At 33.2% G+C, this 13146-nt stretch overlaps 1 protein-coding gene across 1 annotated transcript in view; it reads left to right on the plus strand.

Moving 5' to 3' along the window:
* ADAM2 (ADAM metallopeptidase domain 2) overlaps positions 1-13146 on the plus strand; it is a 111110-nt gene that overhangs the window by 59312 nt on the left and 38652 nt on the right. The window contains exon 11 of the mRNA XM_039253398.1: positions 2992-3128. Within this exon, the coding sequence (XP_039109329.1) occupies positions 2992-3128 (137 nt within the window). The remainder of the gene's footprint in view (positions 1-2991; positions 3129-13146) is intronic.

The raw sequence follows: 13146 nt of genomic DNA on the forward strand, positions 1-13146 counted from the left end.
AACCTGCCTTAACCTCAAAAGGAGTTTTCTCAACTCATGAGTTCAGAATGGCTCCCAACAAAAGTCAGAATAGAAGTTACATTTGGTAGAGAGGTAATGCTGGGAAACTTGCTGGGGAGAACTTCCTGAGTAATAAAAACATTCTGTACCTTGAAGAGTACAGTAATTACGCAGGTCTATGACACATACATTCTTCATAAATATGCATGTATAAGCATATGTACATGTAATATGTATAATTATATATGAATATATATGTACATATAAATAAATATTCTATATATACATATGTGTATATCTACATAAAATTTCAAGGCACTTTAGATTTGTACACTCAGCATGAAACCATTACACAAAATAAAATGTTGTTATTAATTTTGAAAAGGCAATAAACAAAAGAGATTAAAAATATTTAAATTTCAACTATTAAAAATGATCAGATTCTATTCTCTTTTATGTTCCAAACCTATATATAATGCCAGAAAATTTAACCCTGAAGAGTATAAACATACAGAATTTCAAGCCAAAAAATTAATGTATCAGTATTAATATGAACATGTTCTCTAAGTGAAATAGATATAAATTTTAGGTGATTCATTATTTAGGATAAACAAAATTTTACCAACTTTATATAATAAACCTGAAATCATGTATACCTAACTAAATACCTATAAAATATACAAAACAAACATTGAAAGAGCCCCTGGCTCAAGTAAATTGTACTTGAATGAGTAATTTTTCAGAGAAAAATTTAGAAGATTTGAAAAATATTAGCAAGCTTTTTCTAAAAGGCATATATAGAATCTTGATTCCTACAGGTAGAGACTAGAAGTTTTTACAAAGCATAAGTGGCAGGCACATTTATAGAAAATAATCACACATTTCACAATAAAGGAAGTCTCAATACCTATTGCAAATTTTTTCATTCTAGTGACTTGCACATGAGAAGCCTTAATGGCTGTCAGCCATTGTTGTTATGATTTTACAATTGTCCTAAGCAGGTATTATTTGCAGAAAGAAACTTGTCTGCTTAGTTGTAAGTTTTTTCCTAAAATATTTTTTAAAAATCCATTGTTAAATGTAATTTTCCTTCTATTACTTTATTTTCAAAACAGAAGTAATCATAACAATATTTTGTAGGAAATGTTTGTACTCCATTTCATACCTTTTTCAAGTTTTTCAGACTGGTCTGTTATGGACTAAATTCTGTTCCCCTAAATTTCATATTGAAGCCCTAACCCCCATGTGACTATATTAGGAGAGCTATCCTTTACAGAGACAATTTAAGATTAAAGGAGATCATAAGAATGAATCCGTAATTTGCTGGAACTGGTGTTCTTATAAAAAGAGGAAGTGACATCAGAGATACCCATGTCTACGTACACAGAGGAAAAGACATGCAAAAGGACAGCCATGGAAGAAACCTCACCAGAAACTAACCTTGCTGGTGCTTTGATCTTGGACTTCTAATCTTTAGAACTAAGAGAAGATAAAGTTGTTATTTAACTCACCTAAATCTGTGGTATTTTGAGATTGTCATAACAAGAGTGTGAAGAAAGGTCATCCCCAAAACTAAACCATGTATTTGATCCTATCATACAATGAAAGGAAAGGTTAAAATATATTCAGATAGAGATAGAGAAAATACATGCAGTAAGAAGATAGAGAATAGAGTTGCAGTTGCATGGGGAGGGGAGAAGATATTGCTTTTACACACATAACTAAAGTGAAATTTGTGGATCATTTTTTCACCTTATGGAGCTATGAAAGATAACAGGGAACAGAATAGATACTGAATAAGAAATGTTATAAAGATACATTGAATAATTGCTAGATCCTTTCTACAATTTCTACAATATCCTGGTAACAAGAAAATCTATAAATAACTACAGTAATCATATAATATTATTTTTATAATTTCCTATTATTTAAATTCTTGAAATGTAGCAGAATCCTTCGATTTCTTCTCCATTATTCCTTACCCTCCTCTTTTCTCTCTGTCTAAAAATGGGTGGTATGTTCAACTGTGGTAATTTGATAAAAAGGAATATCTGTCAATGTGTAATGCAAGATGAAGGAACTTTGTAGTACTTTAGGGCTAGGAACATGAAAATTTAACTGTCACCCAGACTTGAAGGAAAGGACAATGCCATTTTACTAAGGTCACAGACGGAAGGTAGAGGTCTTCACTGAAGGATTCTGACTGATATAGGCATCCTGGCAATGATGGTAATAAATACCTTGCTCTTCAGCCTGTTCCCCTCTTTAGACCAAATCAAGGTAAAAGGAACCCTTTAACATAATTCATTGGAGTCACCTACTGGGCTAGAGGGCAATGTGAAAAATGCTGGAAAGTTAATTTAGAGAGACAAATAGAAGATACCAAAATCTATTCCTAGAAACCAATCTTCAAGTATATTCAACAGAATGCTATTAGATATATCTGAAGGGATAGTGTGATTTTTGGATTTTTCTTAAATTTCATACATTTTAGTATGGTCAAAATGTGCTATAATAAGCATCATACATTTGCAAAAACAAAAATAATAAAAATATTTTAGTTTTGAAAATAAAGTTTAAGTACTTGTTAAGTCAGCATTCTTATTTTCAGTCATTATTTACCCTAATTCAATGGATTAATTTATGATTTTTTTAAACATACAGAAGATTCACCTAAAATATGATCCCCAAATAATTAAATTATAAGTGAACATAACCTGTTAGTAATTTGGCACTGTGTGTATATCTAAAGATTTTCTTTAGTGAATACAAATATGACCATAACTATTGCTATTATAATTAATTATTGATGCAATATTTTTCTTATACTAATAATGGTACCTGTAACATGTTACCAATATAGATGGCACATTTGGGGTTAACATATTAGATTATTCAATTTTATAGACTATTTTTAATAATTACATTGTTTTCTAGGTAAAGAATTATCTTCTGAAATGTGAATGTGTACATGTATGTGTTTTTTTCCAGCATCCCAGGACCATAAGTCTGGAATCACTTGCAGTTATTATAGCTCAATTACTGAGTCTTAGCATGGGAATAGCTTATGATGACATTAACAAATGCCAGTGCCCAGGAGCTGTCTGCATAATGAACCCAGAAGCAATGTAAGATGTTTTACTTTTTATATGCTTTACATACATAGTTTATATAAAAATAAGTCTGGTGTATTTAGTTTAAGAAAGTCTAGGCTGCTAAAATAAGTCATAATGGTCAAATATAAGCTATGTCCAACAATTCCCAAGTCAAAATATGTATCCCAATGCCCACGCTGCATATCTACGTCATTGTCACTTGTAACCTGATACAATCGCTTTGTCACATACTCTAATTTTAGGTTTATCGCTGTGCCATATGCATGATTTTATAATCTAATGCATAATTTGGTAAGCCAAATATAGGCTTGAGATCACTGTACAAGAATTATTTATTATTTTGGTCTTGTCTGCATGAATCTCTTTCATTCTGCCTTAACTCAGCCTGAACTCTTGGTATCTCCTGATTTCAGAGATGCTGTTATTCAGGTTTTTCTTTTTTACTAGAGAAGGAGGGCCCTTTACCAGTATCCTTCCCAAGCCTCAAAGATCTAGTGAATTTGTTATCATCATTATTCTTAGAGTACAATGGTGAGACTTTATAGAATTAGGCCCATGTAGAGGATCTAGGGAAATGATCCTCCAGTCTGACAAGAGCCAGTCTCTTATCTTTCTGAAGGACAAGTCTCATAGCCATTTTCTGCTTCTCATATGTCTTAGAAAATCAAGCCCCATTGTTGACAGCAGCAGTTGATAACATCACATTCTCTCCATTCCCTCACTTCTATTTCCACAATCATTTCCTAGGAAATGATTACTCACATTTTCATCTCAGACTCTGATTTGGCAGAAACTCATGAAAATAGTCATCTCAGAAGGGGCTATAGAACAGCGTTATCAACAATAGCCAAATTATGGAAAAAGTCCAAACGTCCATTGAATAACGAATGGATAAAGAAGATGTGGTATATATGTATACAATGGAATGTTATTCAGCAAACAAAAAGAGAAAAATCTTGCCATTTGCAACCCTGTGTATGGAGCTAGAGTATATTATGCCTTGTGAAATAAATCAGAGAAAGACAAATATCATTTGTGGATTTCACCCATAGGTGGAATTTAAGAAACAAAGCAGATGCACATAGGGGGAAAAAGAGGCAAACCATATAACAGACTCTTAACTATAGAGAAAAAACTGAGGGTTGCTGGAGAGGTGGTGAGTGGGGGGATGGGCAAAATGTGGTGATTGGTGTTAAGGTGCACTTATTGTGGTGAGCACTGGGTTATTATATGTATATGATGAATCACTAAATTTTAACCCTGAAAACAATATTACATTATATATTAACTAATTAGAATTTAAATAAAAAATTGAAAAAAAAAAGAAAGGACTGTAGAAAACAATCCTTTTTGGAATAATTGTGAATCTGGAACAATACATGATTTGATGACAACAAAGATACCTTTAGCGGGTATAGAGAGGTTTAACAGTTATGTAGAGAGAGCTCACTACAGATCCATGCTGTGATGCAAGATGCTTCCCCTTTGACACTTAGATCATTAGGAGACAAGAAAAAATAAAGATATTCATGATAGATTAGATTAGGTTACATGTGGAATTTCTGGTATCATAGAAGATATGTATTGCCATTCCCTCGAGTTCTAGGGCTGAGCACACATACAGAAACTAGTAAATGACTATGTTACTAAAATTGATTATTTTCATAATAATTTGGGCATTTTCAGGCCTGTATAATTAGATAGTAGGCCTATTAATCTAATGATCAAAATAGCATATCTGGTAGCTAATAAAAATATCCAGACAGTGTAAGTAAATAAGATGAATAGGAATCCCAGAGCTCTGTGTCACCTACATCTATTGCACCAATGTATCTCAGTCACTTCGCATCAATGGCACATAGGGTTCCCTAAAACTGGCTGTAGATGAAAAAAAAACCTGTCTTATTTCAAGAACAGGTCCTTTCAATATGTTAGATGGAATCCTTTTTTTGAAAAACAAAATCAGTATTCATACTATTCTCTAATTAGATTAAGACAATCACAGTGAACATATTTGCATACAATACATTTAGCTTTCCATCTTGTATTAGAGAAGTGCCACAGGTTGGGATCTACATAGCCTTGACAATGGCAAATGGTATTTGGTCAAGGATCTAGATAGCACAAGCTTGGACATTTAGAGATAAGAAAGGTGAGGAAGAGGAATGCAAGTAGGCACAACGTATGCAGAGCTTTATATCTATCTTAAGTTCAAGTCCCACAAGAAGCACTCAATGACCAGGTCAACATTGTAAAATTCATGAATGCCAACCAGCTTCTTCCCTAGGCAAAATAAGTAAAAGACGCCTTAAAATAAAAGTAATCACCTCTTCAGTGGGGCAGCCTTCAGCCACTTCATTGGAATACCAGCTCCCTGATCATCTAAGTACAAATCCATTAAGTCTTCTGTACATTTTTTTGTGGTCCCAGCAGAATGGAGCCACAATTGCCATCTCAATACAACAGAATTATGTTGACTTTTCCTCATTCTCTCTCTCTTGGTTCCGACTCCTTTAATCTTGTTTCCTAGTGTCCTGTCTCAAATAAATTTCCTGCAATCAAGTTTATGCCTTTTGTTTTGCTTTTGTTTTTCTGGTTAATCTCAAAGACAGATCATATTGTATGTACTTCATATAATAAAGGTGAACAATGCTCATTAAATATTCCTCTTTGATTGCATTACAGTTTTTGCAATAATGATATATTGCTTATGATACCAGCTGCAATGATTATTATGGTTTATAATGGTGAGGAAATGACAGAAAGAACTAGAAGATCTGAACTATTAATAGCCCCTTGGAGCCTCCACCTCCTCCTAAATATTATTAAAGTATTCTTTGTACAATTTTGAAAGTAGTTTTTTTGTTGTTGTTGAGATTCCTGACTTATTCTCATCATGGCTAGAACTCTTCAAAATGCAGTGTTTCTTCAATTTTTTTTCCTTTGGAGAAATTATTAGGTGTACATAAATAGACATTTACTATTCTTTCTAATTGCACTTCTTTATATGACTATAAAATTTCCAATTGTGACAAGTATATAGAAATTTTATTGATTACGTTGAACTTGTTTACTATAGATTTGCTAAAATAACTTATTAGTTCTGGGATTTTAATTTAGCTTTATTAGAATTTTATACATGTATAATCATTTATTATATATACAGTTTTACATTTTTTTCAATCTTCATATTTTTTTCAATTCCTATTTTTTGCCTTACAACAATTAGGACCTCCAATACAATATAAGATAGAAATGGAATATGTGGCTGTTTTTGTTGTGATTCTAATTTAAGGGCAAAATCTTTAATCCTTCACCATTAAATAAAGTTTTTCACAGAGGCTTCTAAACAGACTGAAGTTGTTTTTTTAGTCTTTGTTTGCCAGTTTCCATCATGAATAGATTGCATTACATATTAAGATGATTAGGTATTGTTTATTTTACTTTTTTCAGTTGATATTTTGAAATGCGTTTCATTGATCTTCAATTGTTTAAATAACTTGTTTTCCTGGGATGATCCACTTTCGGATATGATTCATAATCCCTTTTATGTATTTCTCCTACTTGTTGCTGGACTTCCCCTTTAATACTTGGTCCTATATTTATGAGAGACATTGGGCTTTAGGTTGTTTTTTTCTTGTATTATTTTGACTTGTTTCATTACCAGGGTAATATTGGACTCATAAAATTTCCTAAAAGTGATTTTGCAAAATTGATATTAATTCTTCACAAAGTATTTGATAGAAATTCACCAGTGTAGTCATATGGAATTAAAATTCTCTTTCTGGAAAGCTATTTAATAATTAATTTTTAAGAGATGAGGATCTTTATATTGAGATTTTAAAAATATTTCCTTGAAATTTGTCATAAAGTTTATATAATCTTCATTTGTTTTTACAAAGTTAATTTATTTTTAAATGCAGTATAGCTAACAGTATTCTGTTAGTATCAGGTTTACAATTTAGTGATTCATCAATTCCATATAACATTCAGTTCTCATGATGACAAGAATGCTCCTTACTCCCTATCACTTACTTTACTGACCCCCCTGCCCCCTGCCCCCTGCAACCCACTTTCCATATGGTAACCATCAGTTTGTTCTCTATAGTTAAGTTTGTTTTTTGGTTTGTCTCTATCTCTTTTTTCCTTTTGTTCATTTGTTTCTGAAATTTTACATTTGAATGAAATCATATGGTATTTGTCCTTCTCTGACTTATTTCACTTGGGATAATATACTCTAGCTCCATCTATGCCATTGCAAATGGCAAGATTTCATTCTTTTATATGGCTAAATAACATTCCATTGCATACATATACCACATCTTCTTTGTCCACTCATCAATTAAGGGGCACTTGGTCTGCTTCAATAATTTGGATATTGCTGCTGTAAATGTAGAGGTGCATGTGTGTCTTTGAATGTGTGTTTTTGTATTTGGGGATAAATACCTAGTAGTGTAATTACTGGATCATAGTTTAAACTTTCTGAGGAATCTTTATACTGTTTTCTTCTGTGGCTGCACCAGTTTACATTCTCATGAACAATGTAAGAGGGTTCTGTTTTCTCCGTAATCTCACCAACAGTTATTGTTTCTTGTGTTTTTGTGATTTAGCCATTCTGACAGGTGTAAGGTGATATCTCACTGTAGCTTTGATTTGCAATTCCTTGATAATGAGTGATGCATAGCATCTTTTCATATATTTGCTGGTCATCTGGATAGCTTTGCTAGAGAAATGGCTGTCCATGTCTTCTGCTGATTTTTAATTAGGTTATTTGGGATTTCTTGGGTGTTGAATTTTTAAAGTTCTTTATATATTTTAGATACTAACCCTTTCATTTGCAAATATCTTCTCCCATTCTGTAGGTTGCCCTCTGATTTTGTTGATTGTTTCCTTTGCTTTGCAGAGTCATTTTATTTTGAAATAGCGCCAACAGTTTATTTTTGCTTTTATTTCATTTGTCTCTGAGACATGTCTAGAAAAATGTTGCTGTGGCTGATATCAGAGACATTTCTGCCTTTGTTGTCTTCTGGAATTGTTAAAAGTTTCAGGGAAAGTTCTCAGTTTCCCTCTATTGGGTATAATGTGCATTGTGGGTTTTTCATATATGGCCTTTATCATGTTGACATATGTTCCCTCTAAGCTTACTTCATTGAGAACTTTTATCAGAAACTGATATTTTACTTTGTCAAATGCTTTTTCTGTGTCTGTTGAAATAATCACATATTTTTTATAGTTTCTTTTATTTTTTAAATGTTCATTTATTTTTGACAGTCAGAGAGAGAGAAAGAGAGCAGGGAGGGGCAGAAAGAGAGGGAGACACAGCTCTGGAGACACAGCTCTGAAGCCAGCTCCAGGCTCTGAGCTGTTAGCACAGAACCCAATGCAGGGCTTGAACTCACAAACTGCGAGATCATAACCTGAGCTAAAGTTGGACATTTAACCGACTGAGCCACCCAGATGCCCAATATCCTTTCTCTTAGTGATTTAATGTATCATGTTGACTAATTTGCAAATATTGAAACAGCCTTGCAACTTGGGAATAAATCCCAATTGATCGTGGTGAATGATTTTTTTAATGTAGTGTTGAATTCTATTTGGTAGTATTTTATTGAGAATTTTTGCATCCATGTTCTTCAATGATACTGGCATGTAGTTCTCTTTTTCAGTGGATTCTTTATCTGATTTTGATATCAGGGTAATATTGGCCTCAAAGAATTAATTTGGAAGTTTTCCTTTGTTTTCTTTTCCTTTCTATTTTGTTTGTTTAATAGTTTGAAAAGAATAGGTATTAGCTCTTCTTTCAATGTTTTGTAGAATTTCCCTGTGAAGCCATCTGACTCTGGGCTTTTGTTGGGAGTTTTTGATTTCTGATTCAATGTTTTTGCTGGCAATTGGTTTGTTCAGGTTTTCTATTTATTACTGTTTCGGGTTTGGTAGTTTATATGTTTCTAGTACTTAATCCATTTCTTCTGGGTTGTCTAATTTGTTGGTATATAGCTTTTTATACTCCCTTACAATTGTTTATATTTCTGTGGTATTGGTTATTTCTACTCTGTCATTTGTGATTTCATTTATTTGAGTCTTTTTTTCATGAGTCTGGCTAGAGGCTTATCAATTTTGTTGATTTTTTCAAAGAACCAGATCCTAGTTTAATTGATCTGTTCTCTCTTTTTTTTTTTTTAAGTTTCTGTATCATTTATTTCTGCTCTAATCTTTATTATTTCCTTCCTTCTTCTGGTTTTGAGTTTTGTTTTTTCTCCTTTTTCTAGCTCCATTAGATATAAGGTTGGGTTGTTTTTTAAGACTTTTTTCTTGCTTTTGAGGTAAGCCTGTGTTGCTATATACCCCTCCCCTAGAACCACTTCTGCTGTATTCTAAAGGTTTTGGATCATAGTGTTTTCAGTTTTGTTTGTTTCTATGTAAATTTTTAAATGTTTATTTATTTATTTTGAGAGAAGGAAATGAGGCAGAGAGAGGGAGAGAGAGAGAGAATCCAATGCAGGATCTGCATTGTTGGTGTAGAGACAAATGCAGGGCTTCATCTCATGAACTGTGAGATTATGACCTGAGCCGAAATCAAGTTGGAGGCTTAACCCAATGAGCCTCGCAGGTGCCCCTGTTTCCATGTACTTTTGATTTCTTCTTTGATTTCTTGATTGGTGCATTCATTTTTTAGTAGCATGTTATATAACCTGCATGTATTTCTGTTTTTCCAGATTTTTTCATAGGGTTTACTTCTAGTTGCATAGTGTTGTGGTCAGAAGAGATGCACGGTATGACCTTAATCTTTTTAAATTTGTTGAGACATGTTTTGTGCCCCAATGTAATCTATTCTGGAGAATGTTCCATGTGCACTTGAAAAGAATGTATTCTTCTGTTTTAGAATAGAATGTTCTGACTATGTGTTAAACTTATCTGCTTTACTGTGTCATCCAAAGCCACTGTTCTCTTGTTGATTTTCTGTTTGGATTATCTACTCATCAATGTAAGTGGGGTGTTAAAGTCCCCTAATATTATTATATTACTGTTGATTATTTCCTTTGTGTTAGCTATTAATTGATTTTTGTTTTTGGATATTTCCATGTTGGGTTCATAAAACTTACAATGTTTTATCTTTTCATTGGATTGTCTCCTTTATTATTACATAGTGTCCTTATTTGTGTATTTTTAATTTTTAATGTTTAATTTCTAGGAGAGAGAGAGAGAGACAGCATGAGCAGGGGAGGGTCAGAGAGAGAGGGAGTCACAGACTGAAACAGGCTCCAGACTCTGAGCTGGCAGTCAGCACAGAGCCCGAAAAGGGGCTCGAACCCACAAACAGAGAGATCATGACCTAAGAGAAAGTCGGACGCTTAACCGACTAAGCCACCCAGGCGCCCCATTATTTGTGTATTTTTACAGAGTTTGTTTTAAACCATATTTTGTCTTATAATCCAGCTCTCTTTTAACATTCATTTGCATGATAAATATTTCTCCCTTCCCTCACTTAAATTACTTAAATTAATTTTTTTCTTCTGTCAGGTGTACAATTTCATGATTCAGCACTTACATCTGGTGCTCATCATAAGTGCACTCCTTAATTATCAACCATATAACCCATCTTTCCACCCACCTCTTCTCTGGTAACCATTAGTTCTCTATAGTTAAGAGTCTGTTTCTTGGTTTCCTTCCTTTTTAAAAATTTTTTTTCCTCTGTTCTGTTTCTTAAATTCCATATATGAATGAAATCTTTTAGTATTTATATTTCTCTGACTGACTTATTTGGCTTAGCGTTATACTCTCTAGTTCTATCTATTGTATTACAAATAGCAAGATTTCATTCTTTTTAATGGCTGATTAATATTACAGTGTGTGTGTGTGTGTGTGTGTATCACATCTTCTTTATCCATTCATCAGTCATGGACACTTGGGTTGTTTTCATAGTTTGGTTATTATAGATAATGCTGCTATAAATATCAAGGTGCATATGTACCTTCAAATTAGTAGTTTTCTATTCTTTGGGTAAATACCTAGTAGCACTGTTGATGGATCATAGGCTAGTTCTATTTTTAACTTTTTGAAGACCTCCATAATGTTTTTCAGAGTGGCTGCACCAGTTTGCATTCCCACAAAGAGTAGAAGAGAGTTCCCCTTTCTCTGCATCCTCATTAATACCTGTTGTTTTACTATCCCCTCACTTTTTTTCTTCCAATGGAAATGCTCTGGTTTTTGTTTGTTTGTTTTCTTTCATAGTTTATTGTCAAGTTTGTTTCTCTCATTTGCCCCCGCTGTTGTGCAAACTGTCACTTCTATGTTGCCTTTCTAAGGGCTGCTGTCTCCTTAAGAGCAAGGACCCATCTATCACTCACCCTTCTGGCTCACCCAGTGTTGGGTCAGCTGACTTTTAAAGCTCCAGGCTCCAACTTCTGCTGGAACTCATGGAAGTCAGTCTCTCTGGTTTTCAAAGCAGACATTATGGGGATCCATTTTCCTCCATGTGGATCCCTTGGTGATTTCTCTTCTCAGAGCCTCTTTCCTGTGGGCAGCTCCCAACCACCATATATGCCCATCCTAACGTCTCTGATGTGACTTATTCTCTACATTTAGTTGTGAGGTTTCTTCTGCCTGTCTTTGGATTGCTCTCTGGTATATTCATTGGATGTGAGTGATATCTAGTTGTAAACATGGGATGGGGTGAGATTAGGGTATGCCTACTTTGCCATCTTCACAAGCCTAAATTCCACTTATTTTTTTTTAAGTCACTGGGATCTCTAGTGATATTACTTCTTTTATGTCTCATATAATCTGTGTTTTCTCTTTTTCCCTCCAATCTCCGTTTTTTTATTGCTGTTTTTTAATTTTATTGAGTCCCATCACTTATCCAATTTATTTTCTTAATTTTATGCCTACTCTAGAGTAAACTAGTTTTTCCCTCTAAAATTTTCTATTTATTTTTATTTATTTTGAGAGAGACTGAGAGAGAGAGACAGAGACAGAGAGAGTGAGCAAGGGAGGGGTGCAGAGAGAGAATTCACAGGTTTTGCGATCACAGCAATGTGAGGCTTTGTCTCACGACTGAGATCATGACCTGAACTGAAATCAACAGTCAGATGATAAACTGACAGAGCCATCCAGGCATCCCTCCCCTAGATTTTTAATGTGAAAACTCAAATATTTTATTTTAAAGCTTTCTTTTTGTGTAAGCCCTTTAAAGCTGTACATTTCACTCTAACCACAGTTTTTATTGCAGATCATACATATTGATATTTTGTGTTTCTTTTTCATTTAGTTAAAATATTTTCATTTTCTTTGTAATTCCTTTTGTCTACCAGGTTGTTTTAGAAGTATGTCAGGATTTTCAAATATTTTTGGATCATCTACATGGCTTTTTGTTATTGACTTCTGATTTAATATTTATTGTTTTTAGATGTACGTATTTTGAAACTTACTGAGACTTATTTAATGATAGTAATTATTTTTATCTTTTGTTTTTCATTTTTGCTTGATTATGCTGTACAAACTTCACAGTAAGAGAATGTGTTGAACTGTTGTATTTCTGTTTTTAGTTACTAATTGAAATGCCTTTAATAATTTCTTCAATGTTATATTTGAAGACAGATTTTATTAATCTTATTACTAATGAGTGTTTCCTCTTCTAAAAAAGTCAAATATTGAACATATGTTTTGTTTGTGGATTAATCACATGATCTATTCTAGTATTCTCCACCTCATTGTAATGAGAACATTGCATCCTGCTGTCAATGCTTTGCAATATTGTGGTGACAAAATTAATGTTTGAAATGTGATTAAAACAACAATAGCCTGATTGAGATCTGTATTTATTGGGGTGGAATTTGTTTTTAGATTTGAATGTAAGTTCAGAAACCCCAAAGTAATAGCAGCTTAAATCTAAGAGAAGTTCATTTTATTTTGGGAAATTAGAATTCTATTAATTGCATAGCATTTCACAACATAATTTTACATTAATTTCTACACAGTGGTTTTCATATCCTGTATCATCTCATCGCTTATGATGGAAGCTTAAACTACA

Source organism: Hyaena hyaena, unplaced genomic scaffold (genome assembly GCF_003009895.1).
Source record: "Hyaena hyaena isolate Hyena2069 unplaced genomic scaffold, ASM300989v1 scaffold_446, whole genome shotgun sequence".
Lineage (NCBI taxonomy): Eukaryota > Metazoa > Chordata > Mammalia > Carnivora > Hyaenidae > Hyaena > Hyaena hyaena.